The sequence below is a fragment of the Pelecanus crispus genome, assembly GCF_030463565.1.
Source record: "Pelecanus crispus isolate bPelCri1 chromosome 30 unlocalized genomic scaffold, bPelCri1.pri SUPER_30_unloc_6, whole genome shotgun sequence".
In the NCBI taxonomy this organism is placed as follows: domain Eukaryota; kingdom Metazoa; phylum Chordata; class Aves; order Pelecaniformes; family Pelecanidae; genus Pelecanus; species Pelecanus crispus.
The window spans coordinates 1,347-28,433 of record NW_027461239.1 but is presented as its reverse complement, the minus strand read 5'-3'; the positions used below and the strand labels follow the sequence as shown (position 1 = coordinate 28,433).

General features: G+C 65.1%; 1 protein-coding gene across 1 annotated transcript; it reads right to left on the bottom strand.

Annotated features, from left to right (window-relative positions):
* Nucleotides 1-108: 108 nt before the first annotated feature.
* SPTBN4 (spectrin beta, non-erythrocytic 4) lies at nt 109-27,087 on the bottom strand. The gene is given in 42 exon segments (XM_075727307.1): nt 109-120; nt 424-582; nt 1,826-1,868; nt 1,970-2,143; nt 3,400-3,696; nt 4,420-4,494; nt 4,585-4,991; nt 5,788-5,984; nt 6,093-6,177; nt 6,257-6,395; nt 7,797-7,993; nt 7,995-8,024; nt 8,026-8,421; nt 9,627-9,831; nt 9,926-10,056; nt 10,154-10,291; nt 10,293-10,433; nt 10,545-10,634; nt 12,223-12,447; nt 16,377-16,640; nt 19,014-19,160; nt 20,193-20,283; nt 20,557-20,759; nt 20,880-21,039; nt 21,041-21,198; nt 21,200-21,638; nt 22,256-22,393; nt 22,482-22,636; nt 22,638-23,197; nt 23,200-23,352; nt 23,476-23,626; nt 23,718-24,020; nt 24,214-24,372; nt 24,467-24,584; nt 24,662-24,677; nt 24,680-24,703; nt 24,706-24,847; nt 25,875-25,987; nt 26,227-26,342; nt 26,435-26,515; nt 26,620-26,711; nt 26,800-27,087. Coding segments are annotated over 42 exon segments (7,212 nt in total).

The window sequence follows — 27,087 nt, the reverse complement described above, 5'->3', positions numbered from 1 at the left end:
AGGATTTGGGGGTACCCAGGATTTGGGGGGGGGACCCCAGGATTTGGGGGGGACACCCAGGACCTGGGGGTGGTGGGGGTGTCACCCAGGATTGGGGGTCACCCAGGATCAAGGGACACCCTGGATTTGGGGTACAACGGTATTAGAGGGCAGCCAGGATTTGGGGGGGGGCACCCAGGATTTGGGGAGGGACCCCAGGATTTGGGGGGGCAGCACCCCATCCCCACGCTGCCCCCCTATCCCCACACATAGTCCGCCCCCCCCCAACCCATGGGGCGCAAAGAGGGGTCCCCCAAAACCACCTCCCCACCACGGAGCCCCTGTGGGTGGGTCCATATCTGAGCTGGGTCCCACCACCACCCCGATGGGTGGGGTGGGGTGGGGGGTCCCCAAAAACGGGGGTGGGCGTGTGTGGGGGGTCACTTTCCGTCTCCCCGAGGTGCTGGAGCGCCGGTCACCCTCCCGCCGGGGGAGGCCCTCGTCGGTGGAGGAGGTGGTGAGAAGAGCTTGGCTCCAGCGGGCCACCTCGGCGTGCTCCTGGGCGCAGGCGGCCAGCGCCCTCAGCCACCCCCGCATGTCCTCCTGCGGGGCACCCCAAAAAAAAACATCATCAGGTCCCCCAAAACCATCATCAGGTGCCCAAAACCATCATCAGATCCCCCAAAACCATCATCAGGTGTCCCCAAACCATCATGAGGCGCCCCAAACCATCATCAGGTGCCCAAAATTATCATCAGGTCCCCCAAAACCATCAACATGTCCCCCAAAACCATCATGAGGTGCCCAAAACCATCATCAGGTCCCCCAATAACTGTCATCAGGTGCCTAAACCCGTCATCAGATCCCCCAAAACTGTCATCAGATCCCCCAAAACCATCATCAGATCCCCCAAAAACCATCATGAGGTGCCCAAAACCATCATCAGGTCCCCCAAAAACTGTCATCAGGTGCCTAAACCTGTCATCAGGTCCCCCAAAACCATCATCATGTTCCCCATAACCATCATCAGGTGCCCCCAAACCATCATGAGGCGCCCAAAACCATCATGAGGTGCCCAAAACCATCATCAGGTCCCCCAAAACTGTCATCAGGTGCCTAAACCCGTCATCAGATCCCCCAAATACTGTCATCAGATCCACCAAAAACCATCATCAGATCCCCCAAAACCATCATGAGGTGCCCAATACCATCATCAGGTCCCCCAAAACTGTCATCAGGTGCCTAAACCTGTCATCAGGTCCCCCAAAACCATCACATGTTCCCCAAAACCATCATCAGGTGCCCCCAAACCATCATGAGGTGCCCAAAACCATCATCAGGTCCCCCAAAACCATCATCAGGTGCCTAAACCCGTCATCAGGTCCCCCAAAAACCATCAACACGTCCCCCAAAACCGTCATGAGGTGCCCAAAACCATCATCAGGTCCCCCAAAACCATCAACATGCTCCCCAAAACCATCATCAGGTGCCCTCAAACCATCAATCTGGTGCCCAAAACCATCATCAGGTCCCCCCCAAACCATCAACATGTTCCCCAAAACCATCACCAGGTGCCCAAAACCATCATCGGGTCCCCCAAAACCACCATCAGGTGCCCAAAAACCATCAACACGTCCCCCAAAACCATCATCAGGTGCCTAAAACCATCATCAGATCCCCCAAAACCATCATCAGGTGCCTGCAAACCATCATCATGTCCCCCCAAAACCATCAGATCCCCCAAAACCATCATGAGGTGCCCAAAACCACCATCAGGTCCCCCCAAACCATCATCAGGTCCCCCAAAACCTCCCCGCCTCCCCCCCCCAACCCCGTAGATCCCTACCTCATCCTTGGCTTGCAGGAGGAACTCGCTCCCATCACTGGTCCTACAAGAGAAGCACCTACTCAAACGCCCCCCCCACCCAACACCAAGAATTTGGGGGACACCCCACCCACCCCACCCCACCCCGTGAGCACCCCGACGTACTTGAGCTTGAAGACGTTCTTCTTCTTCTTGTAGTCGCTGGCCACCTCGCTGGTGGAGTGGTGGAGGTTGAGGAGAGGTTCACCCCCGTGGGTGCTGCCCGCCGCTTGGCCCTTGGCGTCCTTGTAGAAGCCCAGGTCGCCCTTGCTCAGGACGCAGTAGAGGTTCACCCAGGACCTGCTCAAGGGGGGGACATGGCGGGGGTGGTGGCACCGGTGGGGTGGCCAGCGCTGCTTTGTGGTGTATGGACTGCCCGAGGCCTGGTGCACCCTCTCCGCTGATGGACACCCCAAACCCTGGTGCACCCTCACCATTGATGGACCTCCAAGCCTTGGAGAACACTCTCTGTTCATGGACCTCCAAGCTTTGGTGCACCCTCTCCATTGATGGACCTTCAAACCTTGGAGAACCCTCTCTGTTCATGGACCTCCCAGCTCTGGTGAACCCTCTCCATTGATGGACCTTCAAACCTTGGAGAACCCTCTCCATTCATGAACCTCCAAGCTCTGGTGAACCGTCACCAGTGATGGATCTCCAAACCTTAGAGAACCCTCTCCATTCATGGTCCTCCGAACCTTGAAGAACCCTCTCCATTGATGGATCGCCAAACCCTGGTGACCCCTCTCCATTGATGGACACCTCGAACCCTGGTGCATGATGTCCATTGATTGTCCCTGGTGCATCCTCTCCATTGATGGACCTCCAAACCCTGAAGAACCCTCTCCATTCATGGACCTCCGAACCTTGAAGAACCATCTTCATTCATGGACCTCCAAACCCTGAAGAACCCTCTCCATTCATGGTCCTCCAAACCTTGGAGAACCCTTTCCATTCATGGACCTCCAAACCCTGGTGACCCCTTTCCATTCATGGACCTCCAAACCCTGGTGACCCCTCTCCATTGATGGACACCTCAAACCCTGGTGCATGATGTCCATTGATTGACCCTGGTGCATCCTCTCCATTGATGGACCCCCAAACCTTGAAGAACCCTCTCCATTCATGGACCTCCAAGCTCTAGTGAACCCTATCCATTCATGGACACCCCAAACCCTGGTGAACCCTCTCTCCATTGATGGACCTCCAGACCCTGGTGCACCCTCTCCATTCATGGACAGCCCAAACCCTGGTGAACCCTCTCTCCATTGATGGACCTCCAGACCCTGGTGCACCCTCTCCATTGATGGACCTCCAGACCCTGGTGCACCCTCTCCATTCATGGACACCCCAAACCCTGGTGCACCCTCTCCATTGATGGACCTCCAGACCCTGGTGAACCTTCACCACTGATGGATCTCCAAACCCTAGTGCATGATTGAGCCCCCAAGTCATGGTGAACGCTCTCCATTGATGGACCCCCAACCCTTGGTGCACCCCCTTCCTGCACAGGCTCCCCCCCATCCCACCTGCCCCCTCCGTTGACCCCCCCCAACCTGTTCGATGCCTTCTTGTTGGGTCCGTCGAGCTCGTGCTTGCGGAAGAGGAAGCCCTCGTGGTGCACCGTGTGGGTGGGGGGCGGTGGGGGCGGAGGGGCGCTGCCTTGCGCCGGGGCCGACCGCGACCTCCGCGTCTCCCCCGGGCCCTGGGCGGGGTCTTTGGGTCGCGGACGTCGGCGAGGTTTGGGGCGGTCACGGGCGCGGGGCCGGTCGGGGCGCGGCATCCTCTCCGGCAGCACCTCCGGGCCGGTGGGCAGGCGGGCGGGGGACTCCCGCTCCCGGGGCTGGGGGGGGGGGGCGATGGGTGTTGGGATGTGGCTCCCGGCGGCCCCCCAAGGTGGGGACACCGAGGGGACACCAAGGGGACGTCGAGGGGACGTCGAGGGGACACCAATGTCATGCCAAGGAGATGATGAGGGGACGCCGAGGGGAGACCATGTTGAAGGCAAGGAGACATCGAGGAGATGCCAAGGTGGTACCAAGGGGACACGAAGGGGACATCAAGGGGACATCAAGGGGACACCAAGGGGACACCAAGGGGACACCAAGGGGAGGCCAAGGGGACAGACACCAAAGTGATGCCAAGGAGACGCCGAGGGGACGCCAAGGTGATACCAAGGGGACACCAAGGGGACATCAAGGGAATGCTGAGGGAAGGCCAAGGGGACACCAATGTCATGCCAAGGAGATCATGAGGGGACACCGAGGGGACACCACGTTGAAGGCAAGGAGACATCGAGGAGACGCCAAGGTGATACCAAGGGGATGCCAAGGGGACATCAAGGGGATGTCAAGGGGAGGTCAAGGGGACACCAATGTCATGCCAAGGACATGATGAGGGGATACCGAGCGGACTCCATGTTGAAGGCAAGGAGACATCAAGGAGATGCCAAGGTGATACCAAGGGGACACCGAGGGGACATCAAGGGGACACGAAGGGGACGCCGAGAGGAAGCCAAGGGCATGTGGAGGGGACGCCAATGTGATGCCAAGGGGACACCAAGGGGACACCAAGGGCTCACCGTAGCTGGCAAGGGGCCACCCGCCTCCTTCTCCTGCAGCTGCTCCACAATGTCGGCCAGCGTGGCTTTGCTGTGGGCAGAGATTTGGGGGGGGGGGGGGGGTGTCACGTCGGTCCCAGCCACCTGACGGTGACACCGGCGTCCCCATCCCCACGCTCACCCGCCGCCCTTGCCGTCGTGCCGCGGCGGCTCCGGCTCGCTGGATTCCTGCCGCTCCAGCCGGCGCTCTCGCCGCTCCCGGCGCCGTTCCAGCAGCCCCGTCCTCCCCTCCTCGGGCTCATCAGTTTTGGGGGGCACCGGGGTCTCACCGGTGGTGGCAGGCGGGGGCGGCTCCCCCCCGGGACCCCCATCCCCGGGAGGTCCTTGGACATGGTCAAGTTTGGGCTGTAGGCGCTCAGGACGGAGCTCATGGCGCACGTAGGCGACGCGGGGCTCCAGCCGGCGGCTTTCGGGGCGCTCAGGCCCACCCGGCGACGGTGTTGCCCCCCCCGGGGGTTCCCCCAAAAATTTGCGGCTCAGGAGCGGCGTCGGCGGCTGCTTGTTCTGCTCCGCCTTCAGCTTCTCGATCTGCAGGGATGGGGTGCGGTGGGGTGGGGATGGAGGTGGGGATGGAGGTGGGGATGAGGACGCGGATAGAGATGGGGATAGGGTTGGACATGGGGATGGAGACAGGGATGGGATGGAGACAAGGATGGAGATGGAGGTGGAGACGGAGGTGGAGACGGAGATGAGGATGAGGACGGAAATAGGGTTGGACATGGAGATGGAGACAGGGATGGAATGGGGACAGGGATGGGGACAAGGATGGAGATGGAGGTAGTGGAGATGGAGGTGATGGAGACGGAGGTGGAGGTGATGGAGATGGAGATGGAGGTGGTGGAGATGGAGATGGAGGTGGAGATGAGGACAGGGATAGAGATAGGGATAGGGTTGGACATGGGGTGGAGACAGGGATGGGATGGAGAGGATGGAGATGGAGGTGGAGGTGGAGTTGGAGATGAGGATGAGGACAGTGATAGGGTTGGACATGGGGAGGGAGACAGGGATGGAATGGGCACGGGGATGGGGACAAGGATGGAGACGGAGGTGGAGATGGAGATGGAGGTGGAGATGGAGATGGAGGTGGAGATGGAGATGGAGGTGGACATGGAGGTGGAGATGGAGATAGAGGTGGACATGGAGGTGGAGATGGAGATAGAGGTGGAGACGGAGGTGGAGACGGAGACGGAGGTGGAGATGGAGGTGGAGATGGAGACGGAGGTGGAGACGGAGATGGGTACAGGGATGCTGAGCCAGCGGCTGCAGTGGCCCCGGGCGGGGGACAGGCCGGGGGGTGACATCAGCCCCCCCAAGGTGCCCGTACCGTGGTGAGCCGTCTCAGGGAGCTGAACCTCTCCTCCCAAGCGGCGGCCGCCTTCCGGAACGCCTCGTGCCGCCGGATCAGCTGCTCCACCTCGTCCACGCTGCTGCCCAGCTCCTGGCTCTTCAGCAGGGGCTCCTGGGCCGTCAGCCAAGCGTCGGCCACCACCGCCTCCTGGGCGAACTGGTGCACCTCCAGCACTGCCGGACAGACGGACGGGGGCGGGCGGACGGAAGGACGCGCTCGTGGCGGCGCCATCCCCGACCCCCCCCCTCCCCAAATTAACACCGCCCCAAGGTGGGACTCACTCTGCTGCAGCCATTCCCAGTGCTTGTCCCACTTCTCCATCATCTCCTTCTTCTTCGCAAGCAGCTTTTCCACGTGGGCTTTGATCTGCAGGGATGGGGGAGGTGGGTTGGGACCCCCCAAACAGTTGCAGCCCCCCGCCACTGTCGCCCACCCCCCCGGGCACCTCGTCGGCCGCCGGGCTCTTGCTGAGGATGAGGGTCTTGCCCAGCTCCAGGCAGGCGGCGATGCTCTTGCCCCGGGCTTCGATCTCGCTCTTGAGACCTTGGTGGTCGTTCATCAGCAGCTCCACCGAGGAGACGTCCCTACGAGTGGGGATGGGGGCTGGGAGGGCGGGAGGGGAGGGGGATGCCCCCCCACCGGGATGGGACAGGAGATGGGTCCTTGGGATGGGCCAGGACATGGATCCTTGGGATGGGCCAGGACACGGGGTCCTCGGCTCCATGGATGGGCCAGGACATGGATCCTCCAGATGGGACAGGACACGGGTCCTCAGCTCCATGGATGGGCCAGGACATGGATCCTCCAGATGGGACAGGACACGGGTCCTCAGCTCCATGGATGGGCCAGGACATGGATCCTCCAGATGGGACAGGACACGGGTCCTCAGCTCCATGGAGGGGCCAGGACATGGATCCTTGGGATGGGCCAGGACATGGATCCTTGGGATGGGCCAGGACACGGGTCTTTGGCTCCATGGATGGGACAGGACACGGGTCCTCAGCTCCATGGATGGGCCAGGACATGGATCCTCCAGATGGGCCAGGACATGGATCCTCCAGATGGGACAGGACACGGGTCTTTGGCTCCATGGATGGGCCACGACATGGATCCTCCAGATGGGACAGGACATGGGGTCCTCGGCTCCATGGACAGGCCAGGACATGGATCCTTGGGATGGGCCAGGACACGGGTCTTCGGCTCCATGGATGGGCCAGGACACGGATCCTTGGGATGGGACAGGACACCGTGGTCCTCGGCTCCATGGATGGGCCAAGACATGGATCCTTCAGGTGGGACAGGACACCAGTCCTTGGCTCCATGGATGGGCCAGGACATGGATCCTTGGGATGGGACAGAACACAGATCCTCGGGATGGAACAGGACACGGGTCCTCCGGAAAGGACAGAACACAAGTCCTCAACTTCACGGATGGGACAAGACATGGATCTTTGGGATGGGAGAGGACATGGGTTCTCATGATGGGACTGGACATGGGTCCTCCAGATGGGCCAGGACACAATTCCTCAGCTTCATGGATGGGACAAGACATGGGTCTTTGGGATGGGACAGGAGAGGGGTCCTTGGCTCCATGGATGGGACATAACATGGGTCCTCAGGATTGGAAAGGACATGCGTCCTCCAGATGGGACAGGACACAGGTCTTTGGTGCTACGGATGGGACGGGACACAGGTCCTCGGGATGGGACAGGCCATGGATCCTCCAGGTGGAACTGGACACAATTCCTTGGCTTCATGGATGGGATGGGACACAGGGTCCTCGGGATGGGCCAGGACACGGGTCCTCCAGACGGGACAGGACTTCCTTGGTTTCATGGATGGGACAGGACGTGGGTCCTCAGGATCAGATAGGACACGGGTCCTCGGGATGGGACAGGACACGGATCCCCGGCTCCGGGCCAGGGCACGCTTCTTGGGGCAGGCACAGGCCGCGGGACCTCGGCGCGGCCCGCAGCTCCTGCTACCTGGGCTTCTCTCCGGCGCCGATCTGGCAGAGGACGCCGTCCATCCAGGCGAGGAGGTCTCGCACGGTGCCGACGAAGCGGATCTTATCGGCGACGCTGGCCACGTGGAGCCGGCACTCCTCGCACGCCGCCAAGAGCTCCTTCCACGCCCGTAGCACCTCCTGCTCCCGCCCAGCAATGGCCTCGGCGTTGTCCCCCGGCGTAGAGGGTCCTCAACTGGGCCGCCCCCCTCTTGCAGCTGCCGGACTTGGGTCACCAACACCTCCACGTCATGCTCGAAGGCACCCAACGCCCGCTGCAAGGCGCCAGCCGACGTCCTGCCCTCACGGGCTGCCAGTTCAGGCAGGCGTTGCCTTTTCTCCTCGATTTGCCCCAAAACCTCTTTGCAATCGTTGAAGAACTTGTGCAACTCGTGGGAAGCCGCCAACATCTGGGCCCGGGTCTCCATCAGCTCCAGAAGGTCTGCCCAAGCTTCGTTCACCCCGTCCTTCCATTCGGCGATGGTGGCGGCGTCGGCGTGCCCGTAGTCGATCAGCTCGTCCACCATTTGGTTGACGGCGGCGATCCGCTCCTGCCCGACGCTGCCCGTCTCGCTGGCGAACTCCAGGAATTTCTCCTGGAGCAGCTGGGATGGGTAGGGATGGGCAGGGGTGAGGGGCGGGCAGTGCCGTGCAGGCTGCAGCGGGCAGGGATGGGGGCAGGACCCCCGGCATGGGGCAGGGATGGTGCCCAGGACCCCCGGCATGGAGCATTGGTGGTGCCCAGGACCAGGATGGTGCCAGGACCCCCAGCATGGGGCATGGATGGTGCCCAGGACCCCCGACATGGGGCAGGGATGGTGCCCAGGACCCCCAGCATGGAGCATTGGTGGTGCCCCAAGACCAGGATGGTGCCAGGACCCCTAGCATGGGGCAGGGATGGTGCCCAGGACCCCCAGCATGGAGCATGGATGGTGCCCCAAGACCAGGATGGCGCCAGGACCCCCAGCATGGGGCATGGATGGTGCCCAGGACCCCCCAGCATGGGGCAGGGATGGTGCCCAGGACCCCCAGCATGGAGCATTGGTGGTGCCCCAAGACCAGGATGGCGCCAGGACCCCCCAGCATGGGGCATGGATGGTGTCCAGGACCAGGATGGTGCCAGGACCCCCCAGCATGGGGCATGGATGGTGCCCAGGACGCCCGGCATGGAGCATTGGTGGTGCCCCAAGACCAGGATGGCGCCAGGACCCCCGGCATGGGCATGGATGGTGTCCAGGACCAGGATGGCGCCAGGACCCCTGGCATGGGGCAGGGATGGTGCCCAGGACCCCCAGCATGGAGCATGGATGGTGCCCCAAGACCAGGATGGCGCCAGGACCCCCAGCATGGGGCAGGGATGGTGCCCAGGACCCCCAGCATGGAGCATTGATGGTGCCCCAGGACCAGGCTGGTGCCAGGACCCCCGGCATGGGCATGGATGGTGCCAGGACCAGGATGGTGCCAGGACCCCCAGCATGGGGCAGGGATGGTGCCCAGGACCCCCAGCATGGAGCATTGATGGTGCCCCAAGACCAGGATGGCGCCAGGACCCCCAGCATGGGGCATGGATGGTGCCCAGGACCCCCGGCATGGAGCATTGGTGGTGCCCCAAGACCAGGATGGCACCAGGACCCCCGGCATGGAGCATGGATGGTGCCCAGGACCAGGATGGTGCCAGGACCCCCAGCATGGGACCACACCAAGAGCCCTGGCATAGGGCGGGGACTTCACCAGGACCCCCAACCCAGGATGGGGACAACTCCAAGACCTCCAAGGGCCCCCCCGCCCTCGGCACATCCCCCCAACTGACCGTGACGTGCTCAAAGTCCTGTCCCAGCTCCGGCGAGCCGGCCACCACCTCCTTCTCGGCGATCCAATGCTCCAGCTCGTCCACCTCGCGGTTGAGCTGGTAGAGCCAATATTGCTGCTCCAGCTTGGCCTTGCGCTCCTCCACCAGGTCCTTCAGAGACACGTAGAGCCGGTCAACCTGCGACTGCCGCCTGCTGACCTGTTCGCTGGGCAAGGGACACAGCGCCCGGTGAACGCCAAAGACCCCCCGGCATTGGTGGGGGTGCTTGGGGCGGGCGACGGAGGGGGGTCGCGCCCCACCTTTGAGGGTGGCCAAGCTCAAGAAGAGCACGGCACTGGCGGGAGAGCTGGGCGATGGTCTCCTCGTAGTTCTCCACCGTTTGCTCCGTCAGGAGGTGCTTCTTGAGGAGCTGTAGGGTGCTCTGCTCATCCTTGGGTGGGCGGCGGGGCGGGGGGGAGAGACGGCGGGGCGGTGAGACGCGGGCGGGGGTCCTCAACCGCTCGCCCCCAAAGCCGCCCCGTCGGCACCTTCCCCTTCTCCTCGCTCATCAGCAGCAGCTCCTGCTCGCCCAACCACGCCTCCACCTCGGCCACGTCGAAGAAGTATTGCTCCAGCTGGTAGGTGGCATCCAGGCTTTGCTGCCGGCGCTCTGCCTGCTCCTGCAGCTCCCCCCCACAACGTTCCCAAGCGCTCCAGAAGACGTCGGACCCCTTCGGCTTCGGGGCTTTTAATGGAGGCAACGGCTCCGGCGCGTTCCAACACCTCGTCCACGCGAGGCCGGTGGACCTGGATCTCCCGGCGGAGGTTCTGGGAGCGGGGCGGAGGTGAGGGGGGGGGGTGGCGGGGAGAGGGGTCACCGGGGGGGGGGTGTGTGCCCCCCCCCACCGCCACCCCGCGTTTGCTGGGGCGGGGGCTCACCTGGTTCTTCTTGATGAACTGCTGGACCGTCTGCAGGTTGGTGCCGTGGTCCTTCAGCGTGGCCAAGGGCAGGCGGTCCTGCACCCACAGCTGGGGGAGGGGGCGGCGGGATGGACCTCGGCGGCACCCACGCCCTGATCCCGGCCCCGATCCCGCCCCCGACCCCATCCCCGATCCCGACCCCAACCCCGTCCCCATCCCTGATCCCGTCCCCATCCCCGACCCCGTCCCCATCCCCGACCTCGACCCCGACCCTGTCCCCATCCCCATCCCCGATCCCGACCCCATCCCCATCCCCAATCCCATCCCTGACCCCGTCCCCATCCCTGATCCTGACCCCGTCCCCATCCCCGATCCCATCCCTGACCCTGTCCCCATCCCTGATCCCGACCCTGTCCCCATCCCCAATCCTGTCCCCGACCCCGTCCCCTTCCCCGACCCCATCCCCATCCCCGATCCCATCCCCATTCCCAATCCCGTCCCCATCCCCAATCCCATCCCCCATCCCGACCCTGACCCCGTCCCCATCCCCAATCCCGTCCCCATCCCCGTCCCTGACCCTGATCCCGTCCCCGTCCCCATCCCCGTCCCCATCCCCAATCCCGTCCCTGACCCCGTCCCCATCCCCGTCCCCATCCCCAATCCCATCCCTGACCCCATCCCCATCCCTGTCCCCATCCCCAATCCCGTCCCTGACCCCGTCCCCATCCCTGATCCCGTCCCCATCCCCAATCCTGTCCCCGACCCCGTCCCCATCCCCAATCCCATCCCCATCCCTGTCACCGACCCTGATCCCGTCCCTGTCCCCATTCCTGATCCCAACCCCGTCCCCATCCCTGATCCTGACCCCGTCCTCATCCCCAATCCCGTCCCCGTCCCCATCCCCCAATCCCATTCCCGACCCCGTCCCCATCCCCAACCCCATCCCCGATCCCATCCCCGATCCCGACCCCATCCCCGTCCCCATCCCCAATCCCCAATCCCATCCCCGATCCCGTCCCCGACCCTGTCCCCATCCCCGATCCTGTCCCCGACCCTGATCCCATCCCCAATCCCAACCCCGACCCCATCCCCGATCCCATCCCCGTCCCCATCCCCATCCCTGTCCCCATCCCTGATCCCGTCCCCATCCCCGATCCCATCCCCGTCCCCATCCCCATCCCTGATCCCGTCCCCATCCCCGATCCCGTCCCCGACCCCGATCCCATCCCCAATCCCAACCCCGACCCCATCCCCGATCCCATCCCCGACCCCATCCCCATCCCTGTCCCCATCCCTGATTCCGTCCCCATCCCCAATCCCATCCCCGACCCTGTCCCTGATCCCATCCCCGATCCCGACCCCATCCCCGTCCCCATCCCCAATCCCATCCCCGATCCCGTCCCCGACCCTGTCCCCATCCCCAATCCCAACCCTGACCCCGATCCCATCCCCGTCCCCATCCCCATCCCCGACCCCATCCCCATCCCTGATCCCGTCCCCATCCCTGATCCCGTCCCCGATCCCGTCCCCGACCCCGATCCCATCCCCAATCCCAACCCCGACCCCCGACCCCATCCCTGACCCCATCCCTGATCCCATCCCCGTCCCCATCCCCATCCCTGTCCCCATCACCGATCCCGTCCCCGTCCCCAATCCCATCCCCGATCCCGACCCCGATCCCGACGCCCGCACTCACCACCTCGTCCTCCAGCTCGTGGCTGACCTGGTGCACCTCCTTGGAAGCCAGCAGGATTCTCCGGCGCTCCTTGAGGGGCTCGAGCAGGCGGACGATGCGGGCGCCCACCGCGCTCTGCCGCTCCCCCAGCGCCCGCCCGCCCGCCGCCTGCGCCGGCAGCGCCGCCGCCTGCGCCCGCAGCTCGCCCGCCTGCTCGTACCACTGCTGCACCTGCGACTCCAGCGTCTGGGGGCACCCGGGTGGGGCTCAGCCCCGCGGCCCCCCAGCAACACCCGCCGGCCCCCCCAACAACACCTGATGGCCCCCCAACAACACCCGCTGGCCCCCCAGCACCCCATGGCCCCCCAACAACACCTGATGGCCCCCCAGCACCCCATGGCCCCCCAACAACACCCGCTGGCCCCCCAACAACACCTGCTGGCCCCCCAACAACACCCGCTGGCCCCCCAGCACCCCATGGCCCCCCAACAACACCCCATGTTCCCCAACAACACCCCATGGCCCCCCAGCACCCCATGGCCCCTCAACAACACCCCATGGCCCCCCAGCACCCCATGGCCCCCCAACAACACCCCATGGCCCCCCAACAACACCCCATGGCCCCCCAGCACCCCATGTCCCCCCAACAACACCCGCTGGCCCCCCAACAACACCCCATGGCCCCCCAGCACCCCATGTCCCCCCAACAACACCTGCTGGCCCCCCAACAACACCCGCTGGCCCCCCAGCACCCCATGGCCCCCCAACAACACCCCATGTACCCCCAACAACACCCGCTGGCCCCCCAACAACACCCTATGTCCCCCCAACAACACCTGCTGGCCCCCCAGCACCCCATGGCCCCCCAACAACACCCGCTGGCCCCCCAGCACCCCATGGCCCCCCCAACAACACCTGCTAGTCCCCCAACAACACCCGCTGGCCCCCCAGCACCCCATGGCCCCTCAAAAACACCCCATGGCCCCCCCAACAACACCTGCTGGCCCCCCAGCACCCCATGGCCCCCCAACAACACCCCATGTCCCCCAACAACACCTGCTGGCCCCCCAGCACCCCATGGCCCCCCAACAACACCCCATGGCCCCCCAGCACCCCATGGCCCCCCAACAACACCCCATGGCCCCCCAGCACCCCATGGTCCCTCAAAAACACCCCATGGCCCCCCAACAACACCCGCTGGCCCCCCAACAACACCCGCTGGCCCCCCCAGCACCCCATGGCCCCCCAACAATACCCCATGTCCCCCCAACAACACCTGCTGGCCCCCCAGCACCCCATGGCCCCCCAACAACACCCCATGTACCCCCAACAACACCCGCTGGCCCCCCAACAACACCCGCTGGCCCCCCCAGCACCCCATGGCCGCCCAACAATACCTCATGACCCCCCAACAACACCTGATGGCCCCCCAACAACACCCGCTGGCCCCCCAGCACCCCATGGCCCCCCAACAACACCTGCTGGCCCCCCAGCACCCCATGGCCCCCCAACAACACCCGCTGGCCCCCCAGCACCCCATGGCCCCCCAACAACACCTGCTGGCCCCCCAACAACACCCGCTGGCCCCCCAGCACCCCATGGCCCCCTCAAAAACACCCCATGGCCCCCCAACAACACCTGCTGGCCCCCCAGCACCCCATGGCCCCCCAACAACACCCCATGTCCCCCAACAACACCTGCTGGCCCCCCAGCACCCCATGGCCCCCCAACAACACCCCATGGCCCCTCAACAACACCCGCTGGCCCCCCAGCACCCGATGGCCCCCCAACAACACCCCATGGCCCCCCAACAACACCTGCTGGCCCCCCAGCACCCCATGGCCCCCCAACAACACCCGCTGGACCCCCAGCACCCCATGGCCCCCCAACAACACACCCATGTACCCCCAACAACACCCGCTGGCCCCCCAACAACACCCCATGGCCCCCCAACAACACCCGCTGGCCCCCCAGCACCCCATGGCCCCCCAACAACACCCCATGTCCCCCCAACAACACCCGCTGGCCCCCCAGCACCCCATGGCCCCCCAACAACACCCCATGTCCCCCCAACAACACCTGCTGGCCCCCCAGCACCCCATGTCCCCCCCCATAACCTGGTGCCCCCCAAGACCTGCTGCCCCCCCAACACCCAAGAACCCCCCATATCCTGGTGCTCCCCATAACCTGGTGCTCCCCAACACCCAAGATCCCCCCATATCCTGGTGCCCCCCAACACCTGGTGCCCCCCCAACACCCAAGGACCCCCCATATCCTGGTGCCCCCCAAGACCTGCTGCCCCCCCAACACCCAATATCCCCCCATATCCTGGTGCACCCCCCAACACCCAAGATCCCTCCATAACCTGGTGCCCCCCAAGCCCTGGTGCCCCCCAAGACCCAAGAGCCCTCCATATCCTGGTGCCCCCCAAGACCTGCTGCCCCCCCAACACCCAAGATCCCCCCATATCCTGGTGCTCCCCATAACCTGGTGCCCCCCAACACCCAAGATCCCCCCATATCCTGGTGCTCCCCAAGACCTGCTGCCCCCCCAACACCCAAGATCCCCCCATATTCTGGTGCCCCCCAAGACCTGGTGCCCCCCCAACACCCAAGATCCCCCCATATCCTGGTGCCCCCCCAACACCCAAGATCCCTCCATAACCTGGTGCCCCCCAAGCCCTGGTGCCCCCCAAGACCCAAGAGCCCTCCATATCCTGGTGCCCCCCAAGACCTGCTGCCCCCCAAGACCCAAGATCCCTCCATATCCTGGTGCCCCCCAACACCTGGTGCCCCCCCAACACCCAAGAGCCCTCCATATCCTGGTGCCCCCCAAGACCTGCTGCCCCCCCCAACACCCAAGATCCCCCCATATCCTGGTGCTCCCCATAACCTGGTGCCCCCCAACACCCAAGAGCCCCCCATATCCTGGTGCTCCCCATAACCTGGTGCTCCCCATAACCTGGTGCCCCCCAACACCCAAGATCCCCCCATATCCTGGTGCTCCCCATAACCTGGTGCCCCCCAACACCCAAGATCCCCCCATATCCTGGTGCCCCCCAACACCTGCTGCCCCCCCAACACCCAAGGTCCCTCCATAACCTGGTGCCCCCCAAGACCTGCTGCCCCCCCAACACCCAAGATCCCCCCATATCCTGGTGCCCCCCAAGACCTGCTGCCCCCCCAACACCCAAGGTCCCTCCATAACCTGGTGCCCCCCAAGACCTGGTGCCCCCCAACACCCAAGATCCCTCCATATCCTGGTGCCCCCCAACACCCAAGATCCCCCTATATCCTGGAGCTCCCCATAACCTGGTGCCCCCCAACACCCAAGGTCCCCCCATATCCTGGTGCTCCCCAAGACCTGCTGCCCCCCCAACACCCAAGGTCCCTCCATAACCTGGTGCCCCCCATATCCTGGTGCCCCCCAACACCCAAGATCCCCCCATATCCTGGTGCTCACCATAACCTGCTGCCCCCCCCAACACCCAAGATCCCTCCATATCCTGGTGCCCCCCAAGACCTGGTGCCCCCCAACACCCAAGATCCCCCCATATCCTGGTGCCCCCCCAAGCCCTGGTGCCCCCCAACACCCAAGAGCCCTCCATATCCTGGTGCCCCCCAAGACCTGCTGCCCCCCAAGACCCAAGATCCCTCCATAACCTGGTGCCCCCCAAGACCTGGTGCCCCCCCAACACCCAAGATCCCCCCATATCCTGGTGCTCCCCATAACCTGCTGCCCCCCCAACACCCCATGTCCCCCCCATAACCTGATGTCCCCCATAACCTGGTGCCCCCCAACACCCAAGGTCCCTCCATAACCTGGTGCCCCCCAAGCCCTGGTGCCCCCCCAACACCCAAGGTCCCCCCATATCCTGGTGCCCCCCAACACCCAAGGTCCCCCCATATCCTGGTGCTCCCCATAACCTGGTGCCCCCCAACACCCAAGATCCCCCCATATCCTGGTGCCCCCCATAACCTGGTGCCCCCCAACACCCAAGATCCCCCCATATCCTGGTGCTCCCCATAACCTGGTGCCCCCCAACACCCAAGATCCCCCCATAACCTGGTGCCCCCCAAGCCCTGCTGCCCCCCAACACCCCCTAACCTGCTGCCCCCCATATCCTGCCGCCCCCCAAGCCCTGGCAGCCCCCCCCCCCAGCCCCCACCGCCCACCTGCAGCCGGTTGAGCTGCCTGCTGACGCTGAGGAGGTCGCCCCCGGCCCCCGCGCTCTCCAGCTGCTCCTCCAGCCGCCCCAGCCGCGCCTCCATCTCGGCGTAGCTGCGGGCCAAGCGCTCGGCGGCGGCGGCTTCCGCTAGCCGCCGGCTCCTGGCCCGGCTGGTGGCCTCCAGCTCAAGCCAACGTTGGCGCAACTCTTCCAGTTGGCGCCGGACGGCGCCCGTTAATTCGGGTTTGGCGAGGAGCAGTTCTTCGCCTTCCTGGGGTGGGGTAAAAGGGGGGGGGTCAATGGGGGGGGGAGGGGGTGTGCCCCCCCCCACACACACACACTTTTGGGGTAAGGGGGGGAAGGGCCTTGGCCACCGGGGTGGGGGTCTCCAGGCGTCATGGAGAGCGCCCCCTGGGGGAAGGAGGGGGTGCAAGGGCGCGGGTGGTACGGGGGGGGGAGGGGGAGAAAAGAGGGGGTGCAGCTTGGGGGGCAGGGAAAGGGGGTGCAGAAAAGGGGGTGCAGAAAAGGGGGTGCTGCAAAAGGGGGTGCAGGGAAAGGGGGTGCAGGGAAAGGGGGGGCAGCTGGGGGAAGGGAAAGGGGGGGTGCAGGGAAAGGGGGTGCAGAAAAAGGGGGTGCAGAAAAAGGAGGTGCAGAAAAAGGGGGTGCAGCTGGGGGCAGGGAAAGGGGGGGTGCAGCTTGGGGGGGTGCAGGGAAAGGGGGTGCAGGGAAAGGGGGTGCAGGGAAAAGGGGGTGCAGCTGGGGGGCAGGGAAAGGGGGTGCAGAAAAAGGGGGTGCAGCTGGGGGCAGGGAAAGGGGGGGTGCAGGGAAAGGGGGTGCAGGGAAAGGGGGGGTGCAGCTTGGGGGGGTGCAGGGAAAGGGGGGTGCAGGGAAAGGGGGGGCAGCTGGGGGGCAGGGAAAGGGGGGTGAAGCAAAAGGGGGTGCAGAAAAAGGGGGTGCAGAAAAAGGGGGTACAGCTGGGGGCAGGGAAAGGGGGTGCAGGGAAAGGGGGGGCAGCTGGGGGGCAGGGAAAGGGGGTGCAGAAAAAGGGGGTGCAGAAAAAGGGGGTGCAGAAAAAGGGGGTGCAGCTGGGGGCAGGGAAAGGAGGGGTGCAGGGAAAGGGGGTGCAGGGAAAGGGGGGGTGCAGGGAAAGGGGGTGCAGGGAAAGGGGGGTGCAGGGAAAGGGGGGGCAGCTGGGGGGCAGGGAAAGGGGGTGCAGGGAAAGGGGGGGCAGCTGGGGGGCAGGGAAAGGGGGGTGAAGCAAAAGGGGGTGCAGGGAAAGGGGGTGGAGCTTGGGGGGGCAGGGAAAGGGGGTGCAGGGAAAGGGGGTGCTGCAAAAGGGGGGTACACCTGGGAGGCAGGGAAAGGGGGGGTGCAGGGAAAGGGGGTGCTGCAAAATGTGGGTACAACTGGGGGGCAGGGAAAGGGGGGTGCAGGGAAAGGGGGTGCAGGGAAAGGGGGTGCAGGGAAAGGGGGTGCAAAAGGGGGTGCAGGGAAAGGGGGTGCAGGGAAAGGGGGGTGCAGGGAAAGGGGGGTACAACTGGGGGCAGGGAAAGGGGGGTGCAGGGAAAGCGGGGTGCAGCTGGGGGCAGGGAAGGGGGTGCAGCAAAGGGGGTAGAGCTGGGGGCAGAAAAAGGGGGTGCAGGGAAAGAGGTTGCAGCAAAAGGGGATGCAGAGAAAGGGGGGTGCAGCAAAGGGGGTGCAGAGAAAGGGGGGTGCAGCAAAGGGGGGGTGCAGCAAAAGGGGGGGTGCAGCAAAGGGAGGCGGGTGCAGCCAGAGAGGCGTGCGGGGAAATGGGGGTGCAGCAAAAGGGGGGTGCAGCGGGGGGGGGGCGCAATGGGGGGGTGCAATGGGGAACGATGCAGCGGGGGGGGGCGGGAGGATGCAGCAAAAGTGGGGCGCAGCGAAAGGGGGGTGCAGCCGGGGAAGGGTGCAACGAAATGGGGGGGGGGGGCGCCACGAAATGGGGGGGGTGCCACAACTGGGGGGGGGTCCCACGAAATGGGGGGGGGTCCCACGAAATGGGGGGGGGTCCCACGAAATGGGGGTGATGCCACAAACTGGGGGGGGTGCAACGAACTGGGGGGGTTGCAACGAACTGGGGGGGGGGTGCAACGAACTGGGGGGGTGCCACGAAATGGGGGGGGTGCCACGAAATGGGGGGGGGTGCCACGAAATGGGGGGGGGGTTGCAATGAACTGGGGGTGCAGCCGGGGAAGATGCAACGAAATGGGGGGGTGCAACGAACTGGGGGGGGGTTGCAACGAAATCGGGGGGGGGTTTGCAACGAACTGGGGGTGCAGCCGGGGAGGATGCAACGAACTGGGGGGGTGCAGCAAGCGGGGAAGGGGGGGCGGGGGGGGGGGGATGCAGCGAGCAGGGCTGCAAGCAGGGAAGGATGCAACGAAGGGGGGGTGCGGGGGGGGTGCAGGGGGGGGTGCAGGGAGGAGGGGGGGTGCAGGGAGGGGGGGGGGCCCCACAACCACCACGTCCCCCCCCCCCCCCGCCCCCAAACGCCCCGCCAGGCCCCGGCGAGGAAGCGGTTAAGGCTCATCCCTCCCCGCCGGCTTCCATGCGACCCCCGCCCCCCCCCCAGATCCCACCCCCCTTATTTTATTTCATTTTTTTTTTCTCTTCCCCCCCCTACCTTCTCGATCTTCTCCAGCCACTCTTTATTCTGCGCCAGCTCGGCCATGAACGCCTGGTGCTTGAGCCATGGCTTGGGGGGGCGGGGGGGGGGGGTCCCGGGAGGGGTCCCCCGCCATCAGCACTTCTCCTGGATCCAGCCATCCAGCTACGGAGGGGGGGGGGGGGGGGGAGGTTGGCGACCCCCCCCCTCCCCAGGTGATCCCCCCCCCCCCAACCTTTGGGGGGGCTGGCGGGACCACGCTGGGGCCTGCGGGGTCCCTCTAGGGCGCTGGGGGGGGTGAGGATGAGGAGGGGGAGGGGGGGGAGGGGGGGGAGGAGGATGAGGAGGGGGAGGGGGGTGAGAAGGGGGAGAAGGGTGAAGGGGGTGAGAAGGGTGAGGAGGATGAGGGGGGTGAGGAGGATGAGGGGGGTGAGGAGGATGAGGGGGGTGAGGAGGATGAGGGGGGTGAGGAGGATGAGAAAGGTGAGGAAGATGAGAAGGGTGAGGAAGACGAGAAGGGTGAGGAAGACGAGGAGGATGAGGCGGACAAGAAAGGTGAGGAGGATGAGGAGGATGAGAAGGACGAGCAGGATGAGGAGGGCGAGGAGGATGAGGAGGGCGAGGAGGATGAGGAGGGCGAGGAGGATAACGAGGATGAGGAGGATGATGGTGGCATTGGCGCGATGCCGCAGAGCCTTTGCAGCAGATGCCGGGCGGAGCGCGGAGGCCGGATCCGGCCTCCCGGTATCTGCGCCAGAAAGCCGGCGGGCTCTGGCCAACCTCCCGCCTGCCGGCACCGCGCCGGCGACGGACCACCGCGGCTCCCACCCCGTCCATCGGCGAAGCCCCCCGAGATGCTGAGGAGCATCCGTGGCGGGGGGGGGGGGGGGGGGCGCGACCCCCTGGTCCAGCTTGGGGAGGGGGCCTTGGGGACCCTTGGGACACCCCCCCCCCCACCCAAAGCCATGGGTGACGTCATTCGGAGCCCACCAAGGACGGGGACGCCGGCGGGGGGGGTGACGCCAGCGGCACCCATCCCGAGGGTCCGGGTCCCACCACGCGCCCACACCCCAGCACCCGTCGGGACCCTCTGCACCCAAACCTGGACCGCCCCCCCCCTGCCGCCACACCCTGGGTAATTCGGGGAGGGGGTCAAGGGTCGCAGTTGGGGGGGGGGTTCAGGGGTCCCGGCGCTACCTCGCGGCAATCCTGGAGGAACCGCTGCAGCTCGAGGTGGTCCTGGAGCCGCTGCATCCACTCCTGCGCCAGCTGGTAATTTCGGTGGCTCCTACGGGTGCGGGGAGGGGGGCCCGGCTCAGCGCTGCCCACCCGGTGACCCCCCCCGCCCCGCCACCAGCACCCAATTAAGAACCTAATTAACCCACCCCGCCCTCCCGCAAAGCAAATTAACGCAAGGGGGAAACTGAGGCACCGGGGTTGCGCAGCCTCCGCCAGCCGCGGTGAGGATACACCAGGAAATCCAGCTCCGTCATCGTCCCCGGGGGGGGCGGTCCCGGGTGCCAGGGGGCGGGGGTCAAGGTGATGCCGTCCCGGCACCTACTTGGCGCGGAGACCCTCCATCGCCTCGGCCACGCGGTCGCTGTAGAGGTTGCCTTGACGCTGGAGGCTCTCGCCGGCTTGTAGGGTCTGTTGGATCTTCTGCAGGTTGAGGTCCATGGTGGTGGTGAAGTCCTTGTGCTTCTTGATGGCGTTGTTCACCCCTTCCACCGTGCCGGGGAGCTCGGCGTGGACCAGGGTGGACTCCTGGAGAAGGGACGGAGGAGATGCCGGTGGCGGGCTCTCCATCCCTGGTCACTTCTCCTCGCTCCATCCTCCCCAACTCAACCGTAAGGTCGAGCGGGACCTTCTCCCGCCCGTCTCTACCTGGTTGTAGAGGCTGCTCTCGCACTGCTGGACGTCCCGGAGGAAGAGGTGGAAGACGTGCGATTGCACCAGCACCTCTCGCCGTGTCTCCCAGCTCTGCAGCAACTTGCCCCAGCCCGCGTCCAGCTTCTGCAACCATTGCTGCAAACGAGAGGTAGGGGACCTCGGTCTCCTCCAAGGCCAACAGGTCGCTGGCCGCCTGGATCTTGGCATAGTCCTCCTCGTAGCCATTGATCTCCTCCTTGAGGGCCGCGTGCTGGTTCAACAACCTCTCCGCTTCGGTCAAACTATCCGGCACCTCCTCGGAGGCGACGGCCCGCTTGAGTCTTGACTAACCAACCGAGGAAGTTGTCCAAGTCTTGGATGAACTGTTGCAAGCGACCGGCGACGGTCAAGGAGTCCTCGCAACCTTGCAGCGCCCGCTTCAGGGCCTCCCACTCCTCGCTGATCTGCTCGAAGGGCAGCAGGATCTCCAGGGCTCTCCCGGGGTGGGAGGCAGCCAAGGCTTCGCCTTCCCGTTGAAGCTCCACCAACCGAGGTTCCAAGACCACCAGAGCCGCCTCCATGGTGGAGAGGCGGCGTTGCAAGGCCAACACGCCGCCCAGGTCGCCGCCGCCCGACTGCGTGGCTTCAATGGCTTTTCTCTTCTCCCGCACCTGCACCTTCATCTCGCTGCACTCCAGCAGGTAGTTCTGGATCTTCAGGACGGAGCTCAGTTGGCCCTTCTTGTGCTCCACCAGCTCCACCACCCGGTTCCACCTGAGGATGGGGACGGAATTGGGACAAGACCAGGATGGAGCCCTGGCATGAGGTTCCCCTTGGGCGTTGCCAACGCTTGGGGCGGGCTTGGACCATTGCACTGAAAACCTGGACGCCGTGGGGATGTCCCACCAGGCTGCAAGAACCACGGGCTGGAGTCTACAAGCAGCCCCGCAGCCGGTTCCCTTCATCAAGGGGTCCCCAAGCAGGATGAGGTCCAGCTTGGGCATCACCAACCCTTGGGATGGGCTTGGCCCGTTGCACCAAAGAGCTGGACCTCATGGGGACATCCCACCAGGCTGCAAGAACCACAGGATTGGGGTCTGCCAGCAGCCCCGTGGCTGGTTCCCCTCACCAAGGAGCCCCCAAGCAGGATGAGGTCCACCATGGGCAGCACCAACCCTTGGGATGGGCTTGGCCCGTTGCACCAAAGAGCTGGACCTCATGGGGACATCCCACCAGGCTGCAAGAACCACAGGATTGGGGTCTGCCAGCAGCCCCGTGGCTGGTTCCCCTCACCAAGGAGCCCCCCCAAGCAGGATGAGGTCCACCTTGGGCATCGCTGACCCCCAGGATGGGCTTGGCCCCACAGCTCGGACCCCTCCCCATGCCCATACCTGCTGTTGAGGTGGTCCTGGCAGGAGCGGACCTCCTCTGAGCTGGGGTGGCCCCCATCCACCAACTGCTGCACCACCTGGTTGACGTCCAAGATCCGTCCCATGACGCTGTTCATCTCCTGGTCCAGGCTCTCAAACCTGGGGAGGAGATGCGAGTGGCGGGGTCCACGATGGGGCAGGGGACCCAGGCGGCCGGCCCCGTTGCCAACCCCCCCCCCCAACACACCTATGCTGGACCACCTCAACCTCATCCAGCTCCTCCGGCACCTCCATCCTCTCCAACCACTGCTCCTTCTCGTCCACCCAGACCTCGCAGGCGTGGACCTCGCTGAACATACGGTAGACGGCCAACGCGTCCTGCAACCACTGCTGCCGCAGGCACGGCCACCTCGGCCACCTCCCCGTAGAGCTGCTCCACCTCCACCACCCGGATCTGCACGTCAACCCCTTGACGATGCTCGGGCGCCAGAAGAGCCAACTGCTTCCGGAGGGCCAACACGGCCGCCCGGTGCTTCTCCACCTCTTCCACCACCGCCCGGTGCTTCCGCAGAAGAGCTTGGGTGGAATAGTCGTCATGGCCAAAGTCATCGCTGGAGACGATGCGGTAGGTGTCCTGCAGCCAGGCCACCAAATCGTCCGTCTCGGCGCTGAACTGGAAGAAGTTGAGGGCCTCCTGCAAGCGCTGTTGGTGCAACCCCGTCACCTCCTCCAGCTTCTTCCAGCGGAGGCGAACCTCCCGCATCTTCTCCTGGATCCCGCCGGGGCTGAAGCGTTTCTTGGCCAAGATCTGCTCGCCCCTCTTCATGGTCTGGTGCAACAGCGCCCGTCGGCTGCCCAGCTCGCCCAACATGCTCTTGTGCTTGTTGGTCAGCGTCAAGACGCTGCTCAGGTCCCGGCCGCAGGTCTTGGCGGCCAGGATCTGCTCCTTCTCGCGGATCCACGCTCAGCCTCCTCCATCTCCTGGAAGAAGGCCCAGAGCTGGCGGGAGTCCTCCAGCTCCTTGCGCCTCTTGCCCGCCAGCTCCCCCAGCTCCTCCAGGCACGTCTGGACGTGGTTGACCCGGTTGCAGATGATCTGGGGGTCGCAGGGTTGGTAGCCTGGACCAAGAGAACCAGATCTTAGCGGAGATGGTCTACAGCACCCTGAAGACCTTGGCCGACCCCTCCCAAGGCCAAGCATCTCCCGGTCCTCGCGGTGCCCCTCCCGGCGCCCCACGTTACCCTCCAGCTCTGAGAACTTGAGCGCGGCGGCGTTGAGCGCCTGCACCCGCTCAGTCTGGGCGGAGATGTCAGCCTCCAGCAGCCCGTGCTTCTGCAGCAGGTCCTCAACCTCCAGAAGATGCTTCCCCAAATCCTTGGAGACCAACAGCACCTGGGGAAGGGGAAGGAGACCACGGGGTCCAGAGCTGCCTGCCGTATCCTCCCTGGGGATGCCCGGTACCTGCCGTGTCCCCCGGCTCTACCTGCATCTCCTCCATCCAGTCAATCATGTAGACCATCTCCTGGAAGATCTTCTGCAGGGCCAGGTTCTGCTCGAGGCGAGCGCGGCGGGCGCGGACCAGCTCGGTCAAGAGCCCCCACTGCCGAAGGATGTTGTCCTTCTGGGCGCTGATGCGCTTGGTGTCGTAGTAGCCCTCGGACTCCATCTCCAGGGCCAGCTCCACCACCACCTGGATGCGCTCTTGGTAGGAGGAGATGTCGGCCTCAATGGCCTCGTGCTTCTTCATGGCGGCCTCCACCGCCGGCAGGTCGTAGCCGAAGTTGTCCTGGGGTGGGGAGAGATGCCGTCAGGCAGGGTGGACCCCTCCCCGGGTCAACGAGGCAGCCCAACGAGGCAAGCCAGGAGATCCCACCACCCAAACGCTGTGGTCCTCACCCCCTGCCCCAGCCAGGTAGAGGACCCAGGCGTCCCACCCCGGGGTGGGGGACGCCGCCGAGCCCCCCCCTACCCCGTCCCACCTGCGAGACCAGGCGCTGGTTCTCGTTCAGCCACGTCTCCCTCATGACGGCCTTGTGGTCGAAACGTTGGGCGAGCAGCTCCAGCTTCTCCTGCCGGATCAGCTCGTTGCGCAGTGACACCTCCCGCTCGTGCTCTGCCTTCTCCAGGCAGGTCCAGGCCTGAGGGGGGGGGGGACAGCGGGCTCACCAAGGGGGTCCGCAGCCCCCCTGGGGGTCCCCCAGGATGGAGAGGTCACCTCTGTCCCACCAGCACCTTATTGATGTCGGAGATGCTCTTGCCCTCGCTGGGGACGTAGAGCTTGCGGTTGTTGGCCCGTAGCTTGCTCTGGATGGTGAAGAGCAGGACCTCCAGGTTCCCCTTCTCCTGGAACCTGCGGGATGGCAGCACCAGGTCAGGATAGGGCCACGCTCCCCCATGGTTGTCCCCCCCACCCCAGGAGGTGCTCACTTGACGGGCTTCTCCAGGTGCAGAAGGCGGTGAAGGCTTGAGCTGCTGCTGCACCCCGGTCAGGGAGTTGGCGAACTTCTGGTTGCCGATGATGGTGATGGTGTGCTGGATCCAGGCCAGCAGCTCGGCCGCCAGCGCCTCGTACCGCTCGATGATGGCCTCGATCTCCATGGCCTGATCCAGAACCTGGTGGGAGAGGGGTGGGTGGGCTGTACGGCTGGGGGCTGTGCCCCACCGAACCCCCTCGAGCAACCGGGCGCGGCCTGAGGTGCGACCTGCTTGCCCCAGCCCCTCCAGAGACCAGCGTGGCTCTGCCCCACCGGAGCGAGGGATGGGACGTCCCATGGAGCCAGAGGTGGGGCACCCCATGGACCAAAGGATGGGGCACCCCACGGATCAAAGATGGGACATCCCATGGATCGAAGGATGGGGCATCCCATGGATCGAAGGATGGGGCATCCCATGGACCGAAGGATGGGGCATCCCACGGACCAAAGGATGGGACATCCCATGGAGCCAGGGGCAGGGCATCCCATGGACCAAAGGATGGGACATCCCATGGATCGAAGGATGGGACATCCCATGGATCGAAGGATGGGACATCCCATGGATCGAAGGATGGGACATCCCATGGACCAAAGGATGGGGCATCCCACGGACCAAAGGATGGGACATCCCATGGATCGAAGGATGGGACATCTCATGGATCGAAGGATGGGACATCTCATGGACCGAAGGATGGGACATCCCATGGACCGAAGGATGGGGACATCCCATGGACCGAAGGATGGGACATCCCATGGACCGAAGGATGGGACATCCCATGGACCGAAGGATGGACATCTCATGGACCGAAGGATGGGACGTCCCATGGACCAAAGGATGGGACGTCCCATGGACCAAAGGATGGGACATCCCATGGACCGAAGGATGGGACGTCCCATGGACCGAAGGATGGGACGTCCCATGGACCGAAGGATGGGACATCCCATGGAGCCAGGGGTGGGGCATCCCATGGACCAAAGGATGGGACATCCCATGGAGCCAGGGGTGGTACACCCCATGGACCAAAGGATGGGACACCCCATGGACCGAAGGATGGGACACCCCGTCAACCAAAGGATGGGGCACCCCACGGATCGAAGGATGGGGCACCCCACGGATCGAAGGATGGGGCACCCCACAGAGCCACGGGGCGCAGGCCAAAACTCACCTTCCCGATGCGCTTGCCCTCCACAGCCAGCGCCTTCATCTTGGAGAAGTAGTGGTAGAAGGACACCACGTAGGTGATGATGGACTTCTCGTCGGGGTCCTCCATGTTGACGTCTGGCGGGTGGTGACGCATCGGTCCCCGAGCCCCCCAGAGCCCCCCCCGACCACCAGCCCTGCTCCAGCAAAGCCCATCGCCAACCCTGGACTGCTCCCCTCAACCTCAAGCCCCCCCCCCAAAAATCCGTTGAGGTGGAAAAGGAAGCCGGGAGCAATTAGCTGGACGGGTGGAGACACCCCACCCCGCACGGACGGACAGATGGACGGACAGACCCCCACCACCACCCTGTCCCTACCCTCGGGGTCCAGCAGCTTGCTGAGCCCCAGCTGCTGCTCGGCCGTGTTGAAGGCTTGTTGAAGGTTGTAGGTCGCGTTGGACTTGGTCAGCTTGTGGAAGTCGATGAGGTCCGGCCTGCGGAGGGGAGCACAGGCGCTTTCGGGCCCCCGCGCCCCACAGAGGGAACCAGGCGGCCGGGTTGCCCCCCGCCCTCCCCCACGGCGGACCTGTGCTTGTGGATGAGCGCGTTGAAGGCCAAGCCGTCCCTCCAACTGGTGGTGAAGTTCTGGATGTTCACCTCGGGGTAGCTGCGGGGAAAGGGTGGGGGTCACACGGCGCCGGATCCGTCCCCCGTCCACGGGGGGGTCCATCCCGGCACCGGGCTCGGCACGAGGAAGGCGTGACCGCTCACCCCGCCGTCTTCATCTGGCACCAGAGCAGCAGAGCATCCTTGGCCGAGCGCGTCTCCCGATTGTCTTCGGTCTTGATTTTGATCACCTGGATCTGGGGAAAGCCAAGGGGCACTGACGCACGGCGGGCTCCCGGGGTGGGGGACGCCGTCCCCGGGGTGGGGACACCCCCACCCCGCTACCTGGAAGCGGAGGATGATGGTCCAGATGAGGCCGAGGGTGAGGCGGTGGTTGCCGTCCACGATGTCGTGTGAGCCCACGTTCTCCAGGTGCACCCGCTGCTCCTTGAGGAACTGCAACGCCTTGTCCACGTTCTCCAAGGAGTGGATCCGCATCCGGCCCCGTGTCGGTTTGGGCTGCCGGAGACACCGGCGCCCGTCACCCCAGGTGATGGGGACGTCCCAGTCATCCCAGCCCCGTGGTGGGTGGGACCTGGGTGGTGGTGGCAGCCGTGGGGACGTCCCAGTCAT